The sequence below is a fragment of the Gracilinanus agilis genome, chromosome 3 (genome assembly GCF_016433145.1).
Source record: "Gracilinanus agilis isolate LMUSP501 chromosome 3, AgileGrace, whole genome shotgun sequence".
Classification (NCBI taxonomy): domain Eukaryota; kingdom Metazoa; phylum Chordata; class Mammalia; order Didelphimorphia; family Didelphidae; genus Gracilinanus; species Gracilinanus agilis.
In genome coordinates this window covers 1018926-1041273 of record NC_058132.1, presented here as the reverse complement: position 1 = coordinate 1041273, position 22348 = coordinate 1018926, and the positions used below count along the sequence as shown (strand labels likewise).

The following is a 22348-nucleotide window of genomic DNA, read 5'->3' as shown; positions in this document are numbered from 1 at the left end:
TATATTAGGAAAAACTGGTGATACTAATGTAATCCTGAGGGGGTTAGGGGATTTCACAGTCACAATTCCATAGTTAGACACTCTTCGGCGTTATTCCAGTGAGAGCTGTTTTCTCAAAATTCCACTGAGCTCTTAAAGACTATGGTTTCAAGTGTGGACTCTGACCTTCTTCAAGAGGTAGGGGCCAGACCTTCTCTGTGCTTTGATTTCCTCCTAATAGATGAGAGTCATTAATCCTGAGGTGTATTTCAGGCCTATGTGCTATGACTTTTGATGATTTAGGAGGTGGTGACATTCAAGGATGTGGCTGTGGACTTCACCCGAGAGGAATGGCGCCTCTTGGCCCCTCCCCAGAAGGAACTGTACAAGGAGGTGATGCTGGAGAATGCCTGGAACCTGATGTCTGTGGGTAAGTACAATTCTGCCTGGTAAATGAGTCTGGGATCCAGTAATATATCTTCGTTAATAGTAGGCAAAACCCGTGTTCAAGAATCTCAGACATGGAACTAATCTCAAACATTATTTGGTCTCACCTTAACTGAACCTGAATTTTGCCTTCCAAACAAATCTCTGAAAACTCTTCAGGCGGGTTTTCCTTAAAACTTTTTCATCTTTAGGATGGATCTAGTATTTGGAATATTTTTCTCTTTAATCAGCATAAATTTTTAGCTTAGTTATGAGGAATTTATTTCAGTCTGTCTCATTAGGAGCAGAAAGTTCTAGATTAGAAGAAGTTATATACATTTTACTCTGTCTCTTTAAGAGCAGAAGTCTTCTCAATATTACTCTGTTTCTTTAAGAGGCTGACTAGAAAAACTGAAGGGAGTGAGTTCTGGGCTCCATCTTCTCTGGCTGTCTCAGACAACAGGAATGCTATTGGGCTCTGTTCAGAGATCTGAGAGTTGACTTGTGGCAGTTGGAGTTAAAAAGAGATTTAAGGAGGTTAATGGAAGGGGAAAACTTATTACTTTAGTTTAGGATGAGATAGAAAGAGAAATTTTATCTTTAGTCAGTGAGAGTAGGTTTAGGTAGGCCTGCTCTGTCAGGCAAGAAACTGCAAAGAAAGCAGTTAGATTACAGGGTTTTATTAGAAGTCTTAGTATAGAGTTTTTAGATTTTATAGACATAAGTTACTACATAAGAACTCTATTCTCCATTTTCCTAGTCCGTTTCCTATCTCTGCTTCTTAGAATAAACAGTGTTGTTGGTGTACCGAACTGCTTCTGGCCTTCTATTCACCGCCTACAAAATAGTTTTACCCATATAGCTTAAGAATAACCATAACAGCTAATAGGTCCTACGTGTCCCTCATAGAGCAGATTTGTCCTTAATCTTCCTTTTTATTGCCCTAAACTTCCAGCACAGTTGATCAGAAATAGAAGGGAGGAAATAAGCATTTATAATGGCCTGGTTTTGGCCAGGTGCTCTGCCAGGGGTTTTCTTTATATTATGTCACTTCTTCCTACACAATTATCCCAATTTTCAGTTGAACAAATAGAGATTAGATTAAGTGGCTTTTTCTGAGGCACAGACATAGTTATTGTTTGTGACCAGATTTAAATCTCAATTTAAATTCTTCTTGACTGTGACATCAGGTCTCTATCCATTGCCTTCTAACTGCCTCTCATTTTGTAATAATGGGAAACTATGGAATGAGTCCAATCTACAAAGGAAATGCACCAGAACCAAATTTTCTAATTCCAAATTGGTTTCATGATCTTCTCCCTCCTCCTCTCCCCAAAAATAAATGCTGTGGAAACTATTGTTCAGGAGTCTTTGTAAGCATCCTGTTTACATTCTTCAGTCACTGTCAGGAATAATGTTCTAGCTGAGAATTGGGACCAGTGAGGATTTGTTGAGTCACCCATTAGAAGAGGGAGAAATTCCCCAGTTGAAAAGTACACAAAGTTTATATAATTTTTGGGGAGCGAGGAGCAGTTGGGTGATAAGACAAGAGCTGATCCTTTAAGGTCCCTTTGTCTGGGGCTTTGGATTAATCCAGAACAATAGCCCTTTTACCCTGCTTGTGCTTAGGAGTTTCTGCCAGAATTGAACCCAGCAGGGTGGGCAGTGGGCAGAGGATTTGGCTGTTGCTCATTACAGGTGTCACAGCAGGAAAACATGGCACATTCTGTCCTGGGTTTCTTGCACTACAAATGCTATGAGGTGAAGGCAGACTCATATGCTAACCCCATGGAGGGATTCTCTAAATAGAGTGACTGGATTCACGTGCCTTTCCCTAAAGATAAGTTTCTCTCCTTCCTCCTCCCTAACTGATTCCCCGTGCCCAGGGCTTGCAGTTTCCAGAGAAGACGTGATCTCTTATTTTGAGCAAAGGGAAGCCCCGTGGATGCAAGAGCAAGAAGACCTGAGAAACTGTTCTCCAGGTGAGTGAGGCATGTAAGGATTGAATCCAACTCTCTTTGTCTATCAGTCAGCATAAAAAACTTAAGTACCCCAATTTAGTACCTTACTAGTCACTAAGTATGAGACTTCACGAGTCACTTGCTAGAGTTGCTGACAACTCCAGAGGCTACCCTACCTGTCCCCCAGTGCTAGGCAAATTGAAAGACCTCGATTGGTTCCCATAAAGTGGGGATGGAACAGGAAGGGGCATGGAAAAAAGGAGTATAAAAAGTAATGAACTTCCTGTCCAGTAGACTTCTCCTGTGGAGTTCTTTGGAGTCTCTGCTCCTTGGATCTTCTCCTTTGAACTTCTTTAGAGAATGGTACCTTGGGGCTTTTGGACTTGGACTTGGAGCTTTGGACCTTTGGACTGGAGCTTTTGGCTTTGGGACTTCGACTTTTGACTTTGGAGCTTCTTGGAATCTGGGACTTTCTTGCTGGGTTCACTGCTGCCTCGGTGTGCTTAGCTCAGGAGGGTTTTTCTGCATTGGGACCTTGCCTGAATCCTGCCAGACTTGCTAGTGAGTGACTGGGATTCCCATGTGGGGATTGGAACTCTGTCTGGGAGCAACCTTCATTTCACTGGATCTGCATTTAGGGTAGGTGAGCCAGTCTCCTTACCTCTTTCCTTCCCACATTTCCCTCTTTTTACTCATATTCCAATTAAACAAAGTTGCAAAAAGCTGCTAATAGTTTTCCTGACTTAAGCGATAATAATTGGCGACCACTTTTCATAACTCCCCTTTTTAGTCAAAATCCAAATTTAATCATTATATCGAGAAGAAGTTTGTGAGAGCTGTGGTTACCAGTTCCCTATCTGCTGTAGAGAAACAAGGGCCAGATTTGAGGGCACGAAGATCTGACCTGGAGTTCTTTTCAGATATTTTAACTGTGGCTTCCTGGGCAAGTCACTGAATCCCTGAGCCTGAGTTTCATATAAGAACCATGAAGGAGTTGGACTGCATGTCCTTTCAGCTCCCTTCAGGGGATCAGTCTGTGACCTCATAAGAAGTCATTGTTTAGGATCAAAGAACATGAGACTCTCCTGAAACTGCAGAAGAGGGTTAGGTTATCTAATATGAGGTCCTTATTAGCAGGAAACGTGTATCAGTGCTTGCTGTGTGCCAGGTCCTGTACTCAGTTATAAGGGACAGAAAAACGTACCATGGATACCCTGTTCTCATGGAGCTCACCATCTGCTGGAGCAAACAGCATGCCAAGAATTCTGTAGAAACACTCCAGACACTAAATCCATTGCAGTGAATAAAGAGAGGGAAGGCACAAAAGTGAAGGAGCACGAGAGAAGTCTTAATTGTAGAAGGTGGCCTGGAGCTTCAAGAACTCCAGTTTGAGGATATTAGGCAAAAAGTGTAACAGAGGAAACAAGGGAAATGCATTGGAAAAACTAACTGCAAATGGCCATCTCTAACAGGTTAGCTCTGAAATCATGGACAGATACTGAACAATATCTCATTCGGATAAATATTTATGATCAAGAGTTTTTGGAGTATTGTAGAGAAATGGCTTTATTGGTTCACATAGAAAGGAATCATTATTTCATTATTGTAGGAAATACTGAAAATGAAAGAAGAATAGAGGTACTGGAAGAAGGAATAGACTGGTTTTAGATGAGGGAGAGGAATGGAATTTTTTGCACCTTTAAAGAGATTTTCTTTAGCTAGGAGGAGAATGACTATTTCCTCTGATACTGAGGCCAAAGAGGAAAAGTAGGCATCTGAGCTCTGTAAGATATGGAGAATAAGAGAGCTCTTCATAAATGTCCAATTTTTAAAAAGTGAAATGTGCAGCCAAGTTCTCAACTTAGAAGGTGTGGGCAGGGGGTGGGAGTAAGCCATAAAGGAGAGTTGGAGGCCAGGAAAATATTTAGAAAAGATGCTGTGGTGAATGGCAAAGGGAATCAATTAAGGAGATGTCAAAGGATTGCCTTACTGTAGTGAGGACCCTGCTGAGATTAGGGGGCCTAAATTGATAATGGACCGAGGGAGCTATTTCACAGTTTTCATTCTCTCCATTCAACAGCTCATAGTAGGAGTGAAAACTGTGCAGAAATCCCCAGCCCCAGGCTCTTTCTGGATCTCTGGGGCTGAATCTTTGTTCTGTTCTGGGAGAATCCAGTGACCACATCCCCTCAGTTTAGGGAGATGGCAGCCTAGAAAGAAACGTCTGTGATCTTTAGGATTGGGTCTATTTAGTTCCAACAGAGTTACTGTTGACTGCTGTATAGTTGGAAAATCTTGAAATGCATTGAACTTTGAAATTTGGCAGATTTGAAGTTTGAGGTGTTGAATGCATTTATTTTGAATGGACATTCTCATGCCAAAAAAGGGAACTGCCTCCTAATTGGCTTTTTGTCAATGCCCCTAACATTGGTCTTGTTCTTTCTCCCTTTGATTTCCCTTTAATCTCCGAATTATTGTAAGGTTTAATTTGATTATGTTTCCATGATCCATTGGGGAGACTGACCTCCCAAAGGATCACAGGGGGAAATGTATAGTTGGAAAATCTTGAACCCCTGAAACTATATTACCCAAACTGCCTTTCTGTATTAACCACAATTCCTTTTCCTTTTTTCTTTACGTGGGTGGTTACGAAGTCTATATATAATTTGGGTTCACTCTCCCACATCCTCTCTCTTGCACGTGAATTGAGTGGTGACCAGTCCTGATGGCCCTAGCCTCTCTTTTCCACATGAGGTGAGTGGGAAAGGTTCCCTGCATTGTCTAGCTCTTTAATTTAATATGAACAAATTCTTATAAATATCATACTTTGCAGGCATTGAATATTAATTTTAAAATTTATACTACTGAGAAATAAGGGCAAGAAAGAGACAAAAACAGGGCTGAGGCCACAGCATGCATTTGCCTTCTAGGAGAGAGACCAGAATGAAAGGATGCTAAGAGAGCTTGGGCCTCTCATAAGCCCTGGGCCCAGTCAGTAAAGATGGATTAAATATAAAATATATTCTAGGAAAAATCCCTAAGAACACAAAGGAAGGACAAAACCAGCTCACACTCTAGGATCCCAACATGGAGGTGGTTTAAAAAGAAGCAACAGATCCTGAATGTCACTCTGAGATGATCCAGGGAGAAAAGTGTGTTGGGAAATGGAAATGCATTTAATTCAGTAGGAAAATAAGAAAATAGAGATTTAAGAAGAAAATAGAGATTTAAGAAGAAAAGCAATCAAAAGGAGGAAATATCAAAAGTCCTAGCAAGTGTCTGAAGTCAAATTAGAATGCACCACCTTCCATATTGTGATTTTTTAAGAAGAATATGAAAACACCAATATCTCTATGAGGTGGGAAATAGGAAGAGAATTGTACGGGCTTTCTTGCTGAGGGATGAAAATTCTTTTTTTGGTTTGAGCTCTCTAAGCAAACAACAATATGACTTGCTACCTACCATGGGAAAGATTTGTTTTTCCATCGACTCATGACAAACATATTAAATGATAAATATGCTTGGAGATCAATGGCATAGATTGCTTTGGTTTTTTTTTTTAAGAAACAAAATTTCTTTACAAAATCACCTTTATAAGGATATGATTTCATTTTTTCTTCCAATGGCAAATTGGCTACTCTCTCACAGAAACTCCTGAATGACTAACCTGTGGTGCAGAGCAAGGCCTTTAAGGAGCTTCCAGCCAGAAGAACCAGAAATTAAGTGAAGAATAAGTTCAGATCAAAAAACAAGCACAGCATTGCAGTGAGTGGCCAGTGAAATGCTTTTTTTTTTTTTTTTGTAAAAGTTTGTGGTCAATGAGGGTTTCATAAGGGCCTCTCCTCTGCATGTCTAGTGACCCGGGTGTGCAAAAAGCCTACTATCTCAGCTGCAAGAATAAAGCATATTCAAGTAATGTCTTGATCTCATGATTATAAACTAGATGAGATATAATTACAGTACCCCAGGAGTGGGACAACTCCTCATACGTAGAGACAACCAGTGAGAGTGTGCTTGCCTGTGAGCATGAATGACCAACCTTCCTGGAAGTTTGGAGACAATTTGATGTCAAATTGAGAAACTAAGAGAATGTATTCCATTGAATCAGAAGCAGTCAGAGTTTGAGGTTGTCATTGAGTGTACCCCAAAAGCATCATATTCCTGGTTAGGATCATTTGGAATCACTGCAGGGAAAAAAAATTATGTTTGAAATACTTGTTACCCCAGAGGGAAATTTGATGTCGAGTTGAGAAACTAAAGAATGTGTTACACTGAGTCAGAAACAGTCAGTTTGAGGTTGTGTAAAGTTTGGGTATTTAGGATATGAGGAAGGGTATTTTGGAGAGGGAAGAGATGACACAGAGAGATGGGCCAGTGACTAAATGACTCTTGGCCTCCCTTCTCATTGTCCCCTACTACAGTGGCCAACAAAGGGGATTCTCCGAAATGGTGGCAGTTTGGAGGCAGGAGCCAGCTTCCAGGGAAAGGGGGGACCTCTTTCCCGAGGGGTTAAGTAAGTAGGGACCCTAGTCAGTGTGGCACAAGACACCAATATCCACAAGTCTCCCTCTACCAGCTCGCTTGCACTGCAGGAGCTCTGGCTAAGTCGGCAGTTCTAGTTATGGTAACAAGGAGGAATACCCTCTGTGGCTGAGAGGCTATCTTTGAAATTCCCTCACAGGCACCCCACAAGAGAGGTGCCCCTGGGTAAGGTTACCTTAAGGATGACAGGACCAGTGTCTTTGTGTGAACTTCTTTCTCTTCTTTAGGAATCTGCAGTTTTCTATTTCTCAAGTAGTTTAATAATTTATAGTAAATCAAGAAAAGGGATAGGTTTGAGGAGAGAGGAGACCCTACTGGGTTTCTTTGTTTTTCTTCAGCTGAGCCAAGAGGGCTCTGTTCCAACTTAACTATCCTCTTCTTATCTAAACAAAGGCTCTCCTACCTTAAGAAGTGGCAAGTGTCCTTGGGAAAATCAAGGGATGTAAAGTATCTTCAGGGTGACCCCTGAAGTGAAGGGATCAGCCCCTTCTCAGCAGCTTCAGTTGTTTGTTCTTTCTCTAATGGAGGCTCTTGAACAACAGGAACCTTCTTTCCATTCTGGACAAGGGAAATGGAGGCAAGACTTTTCCACAGGTTGGGATCTAGAGAGCCAGGTCTTTGCTCCATACTCGACAGAGTTCAGGGGTCAAAGGCCCTTCAGTTCCCAGTTTCACCCATAATCTTCTTCTCTCACTCCAACTGTCACTCCCTTCACATTCCAACCTCTGTCTGCTCCATCTCAGTGGGCTGAAATGCCAAAAACTTGATTCACAGTTTTCCTTTCCACAGTTGTCATTGAATACCTCCAAAGCATCATATTCCTGGTTAAGATCATTTGGAATCACTGCAGGAAAAAAAATTATGTTTGAAATACTTATTACCCAATAGAAAAAATATTGTTATAACAAAATTGGACTAATAACTTTTTTTCTGTGTATTTTTTATTTAGACTATTTTCTCATGGTTATGATTCATGTTCTTTCCCTCTCCCCCAAACCAGCCGCCCCTGCTCCCCCATGGCCAACGCAAAATTCCACTGGGTTTTACATGTGTTATTGATCAAGACCTATTTCCATATTATTGATAGTTGCACTAATGTGATCATTTAGCATCTACATCCCCTATAATATCCCCATCAACCCATGTGTTCAAGCAGTTGTTTTTCTTCTGTTTCTACTACCACCATTCTAACTCTGAATGTGGCTAGCTTTCTTTCTCAGAAGTCTCTTAGCATTGTTCTGGATCCCTGCATTGCTGCTAGTAGCGAAGGCCATTATTTATGTTCAATTGTACCACGCTGTATCAGTCTCTGTGTACAATGTTCTCCTGGTTCTGCTCCTTTCACTCTGCATCAATTCCTAGAGGTCATTCCAGTTCACATGGAATTCCTCCAGTTCATTATTCCTTTGAGCACAATAGTATTCCATCACCAACAGATACCACAATTTGTTCAGCCATTCCACAATTGAAGGACGTTTCCTCATTTTCTAATTTTTTGCCACCACAAAAAGCACAGCTATAAATATTTTTGTACAAGTCTTTTTCCCTTTGATCCCTTTGGGGTATAAAGCCAGCAGTGGTATGGCTGGATCAAAGGACAGACTGTCTTTTAGCACCGTTTGAACATAGTTCCAAATTGCCATCCAGAACCTCTGACAAAGGTCTAATTACTCAAATATATAAGGGGCTAAATCAATTGTACCAAAAAAATCAAGCCATTCCCCAATTGATAAATGGACAAGGGACATGAATAGGCAATTTTCAAATAAAGGAGAAACTATCAATAAGCAAATGAGAAAGTGTTCTAAATCTCTTATAATAAGAGAAACACAAATCAAAACAACTCTGAGGTACCACCTCACATTTAGCAGGTTAGATAACATGACAGCAAAGGAAAGTGGTGAATGTTGGCGGGGATGTGGTAAAATTGGGACATTGCTGATGGAGTTGTGAATTGATCCCACCATTCTGGATGGCAATTTGGAACTATGCTCAATGGGTCATTACTTCTTAAAGTGCCAGTAACTAATTTTTAGCCCAAGTCCTTGGAGCATTATCTCAAATCTCCAAAAGACTCTTGAACCACTAAATGGGAATGGCACAAAAGGACTAATAATGAAGCATGCAGCCGATTTCTTTACAAAAGGATGATGCACTCAAGTTAATACATGAGATATATTTTGAAACATGAAAAATGCCATGTCTTTATTTAAATTATATTCAAGAGGAGGATTTTATTGTAGGGAAAAGAGGTACTCAAAGAAAAGCAAAGGTTACTCTCAAGATGTAGGGAACAGAACAAAATCCTTCATGCTTTGAATGAATGCAAAAAAAGTGTTGATTTTCTTCATTTGATTTCAGATCCTGTAACAACATCAAAAATAAGTTGAAAAGCAATCAAGAAGGAAATTATATTAAGCTTAAGGATGACCTAGATTATTAAATAATAGGAATATTTAGTATATATGCACACTGTGGTATCATACCTATGAGGATAGGATTGACTTAAGCAATGAAAACAAAAGGAAAAAGGAAAAATTGAAAGTGAATTGTCTACTATTATGGAGAGAGCATTCCCAGTCACAAGATTTGGTCTGAGCTGCTAGGATTTGGGTGAAGTCACTCAGCCAGCTATTCTGAAGTGATGGTCTCAGATAGGAATGTAATAATGCCAACCTTGTCAAAATCACAAAGAGCCAATGTGAGGCTATGGGAGGCTCTTTGTTAATTAAATTGCTCTTTACATTTGAGGTAATGGCATATTCAAATGATGGATTGTACCCATTTAAGTTGGATGACTTCTTATTACTTGAGGAAATAGGATAGAAACCAGTTTATGTTCTGAGAGTAGAATAAAGGAGATATATATATTTAAATGTGGCTCTGTATTTAAGTTATACTGTTGTTTATTTTAGAAGGAGAGATCAGACACGAAATGAAGGCTACTGCAACAGAAGTGAGCCTCTCTGTAGAAGAAATAGGCCATCAGAGATTCGTGAGTGATGGTCCCAATAACTTATCTTGGAGAGAATTTGGTGTTGAAACTCAAAATTCATCCCCTGTTGAACATCAAAGAATGCGCACTGAGGAAAAATCTAGTGAACGTAATCAGTGTGGAAAGACTTTTATGCATAGGACCAGTCTTGCTGTTCAATCAAGAACCAACACTGGGAAGAAACCTTATGAATGCCATCAATGTGGAAAGACATTCAATCATAACTCCAGTCTTGCTGTACATCAGAGAATCCACACTGGGGAGAAACCTTATGAATGCAAGCAGTGTGGAAAGACATTCAGGCAGAGCTTCAGTCTTGCTGTACATCAGAGAATCCACACTGGGGAAAAACCTTATGAATGCAATCAGTGTGGAAAGGCATTCAGTCGGAGCTCCAATCTTGCTGTACATCAGAGAATCCACACTGGGAAGAAACCTTATGAATGCAATCAGTGTGGAAAGACATTCAGTCGGAGAGATCGTCTTGCTGTACATCAGAGAATGCACACTGTGGTGAAATTGTATGAATGCAATCAATGTGGAAAGGCGTTCAATAAAAGCTGCAGTCTTGCTGCACACCAGAGAACCCACACTGGGGAGAACCTTAATGAATGCAATCAGTGTGGAAAGATACTCGGTAAGAGCTACAAACTTGCTGTACATCAGGGAATCTACACTGGGGAGAAACCTTATGAATGCAATCAGTGTGTAAAGGATTTCAGTCAAAGTTCCAGTCTTGCTGTACATCAGAGAATCCACACTGTGGTGAAATTTTATGAATCCAATCAGTGTGGAAAGACTTTCAATCAAAGTTCCAGTCTTGCTGCAGACCAGAGAATCCACAGTGGGAAGAAACTTTATGAATGCAATCAGTGTGGAAAGACATTCAGTTGGAGACAACGTTTTGTTCTACATCAGAGAATCCACACTGGGGAGAAACCTTATGAATGCAAGCAGTGTGGAAAGGCATTCAGTGAAAGCTCCCATCTTGCTCGACATCTGAGAATCCACACTGGGGAAAAACCTTATGAATGCAATCAGTGTGGAAAGACATTCAGTCAAAGTTCCAGTCTTGTTGCACATCTGAGAATCCACACTGGGGAGAAACCTTATGAATGTAATCAGTGTGGAAAGACATTCAGACGGAGCTCTGATCTTGCTGCACATCAGAGAATCCACACTGGGGAGAAACCTTATGAATGCAATCAGTGTGGAAAGAAATTAAGTCGGAGAGATCGTCTTGTTGTACATCAGAGAATGCACGCTGTGGTGAAATTTTATGAATGCAATCAATGTGGAAAGACTTTCAATCAAAGTTCCAGTCTTGCTGCACACCAGAGAATGCACACTGTGGTGAAATTTTATGAATGCAATCAGTGTAGAAAGACTTTCAATCAAAGTTCCAGGCTTGCTGCACACCAGAGAATCCACACTGGGAAGAAACCTTATGAATGCAATCAGTGTGGAAAGACATTCAGTCAAAACTACAAACTTGCTGTACATCAGAGAATCCACACTGGGGAGAAACCTTATGAATGCAATCTGTGTGGAAAGAGTTTCAATCAAAGTTTCAGTCTTGCTGCACACCAGAGAGTCCACACTGGGGACAAACATTATGAATGCAATCAGTGCGGAAAGACTTTCAATCAAAGCTTCAGTCTTTCTGTACATCAGAGAATCCATACTGGGTTGAAACCTTATGAATGCCATCAGTGTGGAAAGACATTCAGGCAGAGCTCCAGTCTTGCTGCACACCAGAGAATCCACACTGGGGAGAAACCTTATGAATGCAATCAGTGTGGAAAGACATTCAGATGGAGCTCTAATCTTGCTGCACATCAGAGAATCCACACTGGGGAGAAACCTTATGAATGCAATCAGTGTGGAAAGACATTCAGTCAAAACTACAAACTTGCTGTACATCAGAGAATCCACACTGGGGAGAAACCTTATGAATGCAATCAGTGTGGAAAGAGTTTCAATCAAAGTTTCAGTCTTGCTGCACACCAGAGAGTCCACAGTGGGGAGAAACCTTATGAATGCAATCAGTGTGGAAAGACATTCAGTCAGAGCTCCTATCTTGCTGTACATCAGAGAATCCACACTGGGGAGAAACCTTATGAATGCAATCAGTGTGGAAAGGCATTCAGTCAGAGCTCCTGTCTTGCTGTGCATCAGAGAATCCACACTGGGGAGAAACCTTATGAATGCCATCAGTGTGGAAAGACATTCAGTCATAACTCCAGTCTTGCTGCACACCAGAGAATCCACACTGGGGAAAAACCTTATGAATGCAATCAGTGTGGAAAGACATTCGGGCAGAGCTCCAGTCTTGCTGCACACCAGAGAATCCACATTGGGTAAAAAAACTTTATGAATCCAATCAGTGTGGAAAGACTTTCAATCAAAGTTCCAGTCTTGCTGCAGACCAGAGAATCCACACTGGGAAGAAACCTTATGAATGCAATCAGTGTGGAAAGACATTCAATCAAAACTCCAGCCTTGCTGCACATCAGAGAATCCACACTGGGGAGAAACCTTATCAAAATAAATGTTGAGAGTTTTTATTGATTTCTCTCTTTTTAAATTTAAGAGGCAAAGGAACAATAAACTTTCTGAGTAAGAGACCCTCTGTGTGCAGTTTCTCAGTTGGCAACAGAAGGGTGTAGCCAAGTGAGGTCAGTAAATCTCAGGCAGTTGGAAAATGCTTTTTTTCTCTGGGTCTTGTGGGGAGAGGAGTGTGTGACTTGCTTTTTCTGGAACTGGGAGTTTCTAACTGACGATTGGATACAGAGAAATGGATTTAAGGCCTTGACAGCCTCATTGATTTCTCATTAACTTGGGTAGATAGGTAGATAGGTAGTGGGTATATTATTAGAAAGATAGTGGGAAATTAGGCCAGGCATAGGCCTGGCAAATGATACTCTCCTCAAATGCGATAGATTTAGGGTTTTTTTAAAGAAAATTTTAGTTAAGATTGGGATCTTAGATACGGTTCTAAGCTGTTATAAGATTACTCTCACTTTCCTCCTTTCTATTTCCTATCTGTACTTTCCTAGTAATAAAATAAGAGTCTTGCTTTTGAGAAACTGCTTTTCTGACTTTTGTTCAAAGTCCTGTCCCCCAAATTTTAGTCCTTTATATAAGCAATGTGGAAAGACATTCCAAGTGAGATCCAATCTTGCTCTACATCAGGGAATCCACACTGGGGAGAAACCTTATGAATGCAATCAGTGTGGAAAGACATTCAACCAGAGCTCCAGTCTTGCTGCACATCAGAGAATCCACTGGAAAGATAACTTAAGTCAATGTGGGAAAACAATCACAATGAGTTCCAGTCTTGCTCATCATCAGAGAATCCACACTGGTGTAGTGAAAATTTATCACACTGATGCAAAAACTCCAAGCTAATTAGGTTTATTGAGAGGAGGGCAAACTCCCATTAACAATAGGATGATCTTAAAAAGGGGACTGCCCCCTGAATATTTTTGTAAAAGAAATGCCATTTGATTTCTTTATATTGTAAAAATTTTGTTACCTTTCTCCACTTGTATTGATGTATATACCCTTTATTTATTGTGATTGTAAATTTATTTATGTTTGTTATGATGCATTGGGGAGATTGGTCTCCCAAAGGATCACAGGGGAGAATGTGTCATTTGAAATTGTTATAAGCCCTAGAAGACTAAGTCTCCCAGGGATCCCTGCTACAACTTCCCCTAACAACTCCCACTTCCTTTGTGGAAGGTGTCAGAGAAAGTATAAAAGAGAAAGTTTGGTGCCTTTTCTCTCTCCACCCTGGAAGCTCTGCTCTCTACCCTGGAGCTCTCTCTCCCTGAGGTCTTTCTTGGCACCTTTTTTCCTTTCTTACTACCTCCTAGTTTTCTGTAGACCTTCCCTTTCTAATTTAAATAAGCCCTAGCTATTCAAAACCCTAAAGTTGCTCTCTGATCATTTATTTGAGCCCCTGAAGGGTTCTGGTCAATTTCCCCCTGCTGGGGCTGGAAACCATTACCTTCCTTTCCCTTCCTCTACCTTTTTCTCTCCTTCCTCTACCTTCCTCCAATCCTTCTACCTTCCTTCCTTAAAACCCCAAACACACCAAAATCAGAGTCCAAGAAATGAATCCTTTTGTTTCTTTCTTCCTCAGAGATGTCTTCGTTTGGACTTGCTTTTTCAGTTTAATGCCTGGACTCTCAATATGAAAAACCTGAAAGAAATATATATTCCCCTTTTACTCTTCTTAGGCAAATGGCAACTATTGTAATGGGAATGAAGTTGGACACCTTCCCATGGTGACAATAAACAAAAGGGGATGGCCTTGAGTTCTCTTATGGGGAAAACCAGGGAAATTAACTTAATATTTAAACGTGGGTTCAGAAGGGTGAGTAGGAGACAGGAAGGGACAATAGGTAGAGTAACAAGCCAGGGAACTAGGTTTAACTGTAAGAGGCATGACTGTTGATAAAAATGACAGTTAGGATTAACTGTGTCCCTGCCCCACCCAGCCTGGAATAAATTCAGAGTATAACAAATACACAGCCTATAGGAACTTTACTAGAAAAACACACAGGGAAACAGTTTAATTGTATTTTGAGAGGATAGGAGAGGGGGTGAGGTGAAACTATGTCTAACTGCCCAGGACTGGAGTCAAAAGGGTAAGATCCTTAGCCAACCTAGCTTCTGCCAGGTCTTGACAACTTGACTAAGGACCTGAGGAAGAGGGCTTGGGTTTGGGATCTCACAACTGATCCAGAGATGTTTTCAGGATTCCAGGAACCAACTCCTTCACAGCCGATGATCCAAAAGTAACCAGGTAGGGAGAGATGTCTGCAAATTGTCCACCAGAACACAGACCACTTCCCTACTCAGAGTTGACTTACAGGATTGATGTCTTCAGCCTTTACAACCTTCACCACTCTCCAAGATTCCAGGTCAAATAGGGACTGCTGATTGCACTTCTGCTCTGAACCCCTCACAAAACAGCAATGTCTGTTGCTTAGCTCTCTCCTCCCTACCTCCTGCATTCAATTCAGAATGTCCATGACTTCCAGCACAGGCTTTCCCTAATATGGTTACAAAAATCTGCCTTTAAACTTTTAAAACCTATTCCTATTACAGTTTAATCAAACATACTGTTGATCCCAGGATGAAAAGTAAGGAAGGTCAATTAATCTGGGAGGAAAGGTTGGTCACTGTTTAAGGTGAACACAGAGCTAAGAAGGAATTTTGAGGCAGGAGGTTAAATGACTACTGATTAGAGAAGAGACTTGGGACTCCACAATCCAACCCATGAGCACTCCCAAAAGAGTTCAAGAAGGAGGAGGGGGGAAATATTTGAGAGAGAATTAGGCTTAGTGAACATCTCAAATAAGAGCGTGGACCTTTCAATCAACCAAGAAATTTTTCCTAAGAACTTTCAGTGTCTCAGGTGTCCTGCTGGATACCAGGAATTCAGAGACTGAAAGGAAGGAGCTTGCCTTCGAGGAACTCACATTCTACGTGGAAGTGGATGTATCCATCTAAAGGCAAAGAAAATGTCCTAGAAAAGAGGTCATTTGGGAGGATATGAGGAATGGCTTCATGTAACAGTTAGAGGTTGGACAGAATTCTGAAGGAAACTAAAGATTGCTAAAGACAAAGATGAGCAGAGCCTGGACAAAGGTTTGGAGACAGGGGAGGCAATGCTGTGTGCAAAGACCAGGAGAAAGGCTTGTTGGGCAGAACCATGGATTTCATGGGAGATTGTAATGAATACCAAATCTGAAACAATAGGTTAGGAAGGGCCTTGCATGCTGAACAGAGGAGAGGGCATGAATTCTAGGAGCAAAAGGGAGTCATTGGAGTTTACTGACCATGAGAAAGCCATAGTCTGATGGGGGTGTAGTTTCAAGTTCAACTTTGCCATCAGTAGCAGGAGGCAGATTTGGGTTCCAGAGAGAGCTCTAGTTGAGGAGACAGAAGAGCTGGTTTCAGCTACTAGATGACATACTTAGAATCAGTATGATTGGACACTGAGTCATGCCATTGACCACTCTGGGCTTCTATTTCCTGGAGGCCTGTCCATTCTATCATCCAGCTCTTACTCTCGTTCATCTTTCACCATCTGCTGAATCCTTCTTCCTGATGTCCTGTCCACAAACATTCCTTAAAGGAATTCTGGATACTAAAACTTTCCTAATTCTTCTGGGTTTCCAATGAAGAGCCTTGAGGAGGCAGGTGCTGGGATGACCCATCCTACAGAGGAAGAAACTGAGGCCAGAGAGAGTTAAGGTAGTTGGCCCAAACTCATGGGTTTAAGTCAAGCTTCACAGTCTCCTTTGGAGTGGGAACACTTGGCAATAGTTCAGAGACACGTCTCCATTTCTTTCCAGGAGAAGTATTTAGAGAAGTCATGTAGACTTCCTCATCTTACATGAGCAGCCCTTACACTCCTTCCAGCTTATTTTGAGAGAAGGCAGACTCTCCCTGCAAGGACCCCTACTCTCCCTACACTCTCTTTGTTGTCCCTAAAAGCCAGGAAAAGAGGAAGTTTATAGGAATCAGCCCTGGCAAGAAAAGGAAAGATGGAATGGGAAGGTGGAAGAGGAGGAGGAGGTGGTGATCAGATGGAGAAAGAAGCAGGGGGAAGTAGGATTCTGCCAGGCAGGACTTCAGAGATCAGTTTGGGGAAACCCAAGAGTTTGGGGGGAGTATGGGGTGGCAGCAGAGGGAGAACATCGTTCACTGAGAATAGAGGGGCAACACTGCAGAGGAAAAGGACCCAGAAGGCAGGAAGGTAGTGAAAGACTTATGGCCCAAGTAGCTAAGGGAGCAAGGCAGAGTGTAGAGGGAGGGAAAGAGAAAGGCAGAGGGAAAAGAGAGCAAAAGAGCAGAGAGAGGAGAGCAGCATGGGAGGGGAGGGGAAAAGAGGGAAGAATGACAATAGCTAGCATTGAGATGGCCCTTTGAGGTTTGATGAATGCTGTACAGGAGCTGCCTCATTTGATCCTCAAAATAACTCTTGTGCACAGGCTCCATTAGTTATAAGGTTCTTCAACAGTTGAATTTCTTGATGTACAAAATGGGTTGAACTCTAGTGAAGGCTTTCCCTCATGCATCACCTTCCTAAGACTTCTCACCAGTATGAATTTTCTGATGTAAAAGGAAGCAAGAGCAATGACTGGAGGCTCTTAATTTACACAATAGATCTCTTCCCAACAGATTCATAGGACACTCCGGAACACACAAAAATGCATGTTCCACCAAAAGTGGTCCTAGGGTGGCCATTTTTGGTTGCAATTTAGCTACTTTCTGAGTAACTCCTGTTGCACCAACAACATCCATTGTTCCAACAGCTCTACAATCTGCAGGAAAGCTTTGCAAAACTGATTTACTCGCGCCGGTATCCACAAGAAGGTCGTAAATCTGATCTCCAATAGTTACAGACACATATGGTTCAGTACTATTGGGAGGTTGGAAAGTTTCCAACACCGGAGCTAAAACAGTAACATCGGAACAAAGCTCAGCCATTTCCTGTCCATCCAAGTTAACATCGTCAAGAATTACAGAATTTTCCCAGGATTTTAAATCATTGGTCCTTTTCACCTCTATTCTGATATCATTGTTTTTATTCACAATCAAATTATCCTTAATCAAATTACAATTTCTATTATTCTTCTTAATTCCACTCTTACTAGAACTTCTAACACCATTTACAACATTATTTCTCTTTTTCTCACAATTATTTACAACATTAATCAAATTATTATCAACACTAGTTAAATTACTACTATCAGTAGGTAAATTACCATTAACATTGGTTAAAGTACTATTTACACCATTACTAGTAGTTAATTCAGATAATTTAACATTAACACCACTTAAATTATCATTAATTCTCATCAAATTATCATTCACATTGATTAAACTATTATTGATTCCATTTAAATTAACACTGATCAACCCATTACCATTATTAATTAAATTCTTATCATGAATCAAATCAATATTAATACCAAATACACCATTTCCATTATTCACAAATACATTATCATCATCTTTAACACATACAATTTCATCAACATTTACTTTAGTTCCATTTCCTTGATCAATCACTTCTGAACTTCGGGCACACCTTCATAATGAAGTTGTCCCTCCATTCATGTTACCATTAGTAATATTCCCTTGAACAACGTGACTATACTTTGGCCTGGCCCCTGCACAAAGGTAATCCTGTGTTGTTGCCAAATTAGGAGCTTGTACACCTTGACAACATGCATTCTGACACCGGAATACATTTTGTTGTCCATTTCCCTGACTAAAACCATTATTCCAATTATTTCCCCTGTAACCATAATTATTATTATTATACCGATTATTTCCATTGTTATTATTGTATCTCTGCCCATATGATCTCTTTCTGTATCTGCAGTCCCTTGCAAAATGCCCAATACATCCACAAACATAACAAGATTGCTGCCTCTGGTTCCTATTGTTTGAATTGCTATTGGTCTTATAATTATTATTATTGTTTCTCTTTTCTGCTGCCCGTAATGCTGCTACTGCCTTGATTTCACTTATTTCTTTCTGGTCAGCTCGAGAATTTGCCTCCCTTAATTGTTTCCTAAGATTTTCAATAATTGTATCCTTGTCATCACTACTCCTGTCCTTCTCTTGGGCAAAAACGTATGTTGCTTTTTGTTTTAGTTCGTCTAAGCTCAACAATTCCCAATCAGGGTAATTGTGCATAAAAAATTTCTTTACCTGGGGAACCAAGTTTCTGACAAAAATTCTTTTAACATGATCTACGCTGGTATTTTCTAGAATATTCATGTTCAAATACATTTCTGCTGCCTCTATGATTCTGTCCAAAAAAGTTGCAGGAGTCTCTACTGCTGTCTGCCTGATCTTTTCGAATTTGGTCCATGAATTTGGACGTTTAGCATGCTTCTCTACAACCTGAATCAGAGATTTACGCGCTTGTTTTAACATTCTGTAGGTAGGAACTGAATTCAGGTCCAGTTCCTCCCAATCTACAGGCCATGGTGTCATTCACTCCGTGTTTCGTGTCTCCTCTACAAACTTTGTTCTGTCATGATGTGATAAGATCTCCCCTAACACGTACCAGCAATCTTCAAAGTCTGGATTGTGTTATTTTACAAAAGCTTTGAAGATCTTCACAAATTTCCCAGAGTCATCGTGGAAATTTGGGATCTTACGTTTTAGATTATCTACATCTTCAGATCTGAATCGAGTATGTTGTTTGACATGGAATACACCATCTTCGCGAACGATGGGAAGATCGCGAAGGGGAAAAAGATTAATGGGGTTTTCAGCCTTATTTTGAGCCTGCTGTTCTAGCTCAGCCTTTGTTGGAATACCTTTGCCAGAAATGCCCATGTTCATATATTCATTGCCAATGTCAGAAGTACCAAGTGATTGACCAGAGAACGAACCGTTTTGTATACACATTTCTAGATTATCTAACTTAATTTGTAATAGACTTAACATTTTTTTGGTTTCAGAATCCCTGAAACACCAAGTCACAATGATTTTAACAAAATACCCAATATGAAACAATATCCACCTCAGTTTGTATACAACATAACCAGTCAGAATCAGAACTGGCATGTGACACAATAAATCCAGTATGTTGATTGTCAAAATCGGTTGTGCCAATTCCAAGTCCATTATCCCTCTAAAATACCTGGGTATAACTCTAAACCACAGGTAAGGAATAGCCCAAACACCTTTCCACAACATCACAAATACATAATCTATCCAATCTTCAATCACCATTGTACCCATCATTCCCCAAACAGACCAACTAACAACAAAATTTATTGTATTATTAGCCACTATTCTGACTAATAATAATTACTAACACAATTAATTAAATACAAGTACAATTAAACACAGCAACAGAAAACAGAACCATCAAAAACAAAAAAGAAATTAAGAAAATCCCTCTTTCTGGGGCAACACCAAGCTTGATAGTATTTTCCCCTACCCACAGAGATTTATGAATGACCTGGGGTGGGGGCNTGTACATAGCTTAAGCCTATGCTTTAACCAAAAGACTTAGAGTATTAGTCTTACTTATTCTTACTAACATTTCTAACATAGGCATAAGTGTACTAACATAGTGCCAAACTGTAGGAAAATATAAGTAATGGGGTCACCAGGGATATTAAAAATCAACTATGGGGTTTGTGGGAACACTCTCTGGGATGTAAGAGAGACAAAGTCTTGTACAGCTACACCACTCCCAACTGAAAAAATAACAGCCAACTGTCACTCTGGCCAGAGTCCTTGAATTAACTGACAAGGTAAAAAGGTGAAATTGGGTTTTAATTAGAAACAACTAAAAGGAGGGATAGGAATGACTACTCTAAAATCTTAACACCTAATAACAAAACCCAAAGGGATAGGGAAGGACTGATTCAACTACACTAATTTAAGCTATCTAACTAACAGGGCCCAAGGAGCTATACTGGAGTCTCTGGGTTTCTGCCTCACACCTGGAACCTGCCAGGCTTGAGTAAAGCTGGGGCTTTTGTGGCTTTGGGATTTCTCACTGCAATCCACTGATGATGTCTGGATGCCAGGAGCTAAAGATGTCTCAGGAACCAAGTAGTAAGGGATTTGCTTGAAGCACTGTCCTCTTTTCTTGGCTCTGTAGATCTTGTTCTTTCCTTAAATGCCACACCACACAGGATCCCAGGGGAAAACAGGATGCAAGGTGTCCTTTGCTCTGAGGTCTCCCAGGCTGGCAACAGTTTTTGCCTACTACTAATGGAGTCCACACACAGAACACAGATAGACTTCCTCCTCCTTCATTCCAACCTGGAATTCCCAGCTCCAGCTCCTTCCTGCTAGGTACTTCCTAATCAATATATAATCAATACCTAATAACTAGCTAATCTAATCTTACTCATAACAAGTGTGAGTCAGGGAGTCCACTAAAGATCAGTTATCGGTCCCTAAAAAGGCTGCATTTCTTTCCTGAGAATCCAAACAGTGAATGCTATGCAGTGAAGAAAAGCAAATCCAGAGATCCCAGAGGAAAGAAAAGATTTATAAATTCTTGGGAATCTGAAAAAGCCTAAGAGAGAGCCAGAAATTCCTCAAATTGTTAACAAGTCAAACCCTAGAATAAAGGCAGTGAAATGGGCAAACATCTCATTCCAGGCACATTGGCCAGACATGTGTTGTGCATAGAGTAGGTTGGACATGAAGTGGCCCCTCGAGAGTATCAGGTTATATTCAGATCTGACCAACATCTCCTTTCTATGGGCCATCAGCAGGCCTCTTTCAATCATTCCCTTGACTCTTGTTCTTTGAATTTTCTTGACTTCCAGATGTATGTTTAGATCATTTCTTTCTCGTAAGGAAAATGCCAACATTTCCCCCTTCACCCCACCATTAGCACAAAGAAAACCCAAATGGATGAAATCTTGCTTTTTAATTGAATAAAAGAACTCTCCCTTCTCCATCAAAGTTATTTTTATTTTGGTGGAATGACATGTAATTAAGGAATATATACCACTTACAAATTAAAGCAATCCTAAAGCAAAGGCTTTGACTGTGACCCATCTTACCCAGAGCTACCTGAAGCCCTGAAGTCTCCTTCACTTGGCTGGAAAGTATCCCACATCCCTCCTCTGAGTCCAGGTTGCAATGACCTCTTTAGGACCTTCCTTGTGTTTTCATCCAGATCAGACTTGGTTTCAGTCATGCAGAAAACAATTTAGACCTTTTCTTGAGCTTTGTTCTCTTTTCAGGCATCTTGTAGAACTCTCTTCCCTCCGGGATACACTGCTCTGGCCAGATTCTCACAAACTCTTCACAGATTTTGGTGGAGAACAAATCGCTCATAGGTTCTGGGAAGGAAGAACTTTCAGCTCAGCCTCTCTCTCTTCTCCTCCACAGATCCACTGTTATGATGGTAATATGAGGAAAGGTGTTTAGGATAAGGGAATTGAAAAGGAGGATGATTGGAGACTTGATAAGTGGATAAATTAGGCTTCAGGTAGGCTGGGATTAAAGGAGATTCAAGGTATAATAGGACTGAAGTCAGGAGTATAACACAGAAGGGAAACAGAGATCTTCAGGGAGAAGAGAAGTTAAACTAAACAGACAAACAGCAGGCTTACAGACTGGGACTTAGACTCAAACACAGGCTGAGGGTAATAGACTAGACTGAAATTAACAAACAGGCTTTAGTTAATTTCACAGGAAGGGACCTATTTTGAAGTTACACCTTCCTTCAAGATGGATGCCCAGCTTCCCTCTAAGCCCAGAGTATGTTGTCTCTTTCTCTCTTCTTCCCTCTTGTTAACTAACAGACAAATTACACTAAATAGGACTATTGAAACACAAAAGGGTTTATTTATTTGAAGGATGTTGGTTAGGAAGGTGGATTAAAGGAAAGCCCTATTAGTTATCTCAGGAACCTCAGGTG

The 22348-nt window shown here is 40.6% G+C and overlaps 1 protein-coding gene and 1 pseudogene across 1 annotated transcript in view; one reads left to right on the top strand and one right to left on the bottom strand.

Moving 5' to 3' along the window:
- The window catches only part of LOC123238989 (zinc finger protein 420-like), a 28081-nt gene extending 14767 nt beyond the window's left edge, over positions 1-13314 (top strand). The window contains exons 2-9 of the mRNA XM_044666255.1: positions 283-409; positions 2301-2387; positions 2724-2927; positions 9824-9903; positions 10357-10611; positions 10840-11123; positions 11292-12258; positions 13108-13314. Coding sequence (XP_044522190.1) covers positions 283-409; positions 2301-2387; positions 2724-2927; positions 9824-9903; positions 10357-10611; positions 10840-11123; positions 11292-12258; positions 13108-13314 — 2211 coding nt within the window. The remainder of the gene's footprint in view (positions 1-282; positions 410-2300; positions 2388-2723; positions 2928-9823; positions 9904-10356; positions 10612-10839; positions 11124-11291; positions 12259-13107) is intronic.
- LOC123239261 overlaps positions 1-22348 on the bottom strand; it is a 583074-nt pseudogene that overhangs the window by 139404 nt on the left and 421322 nt on the right.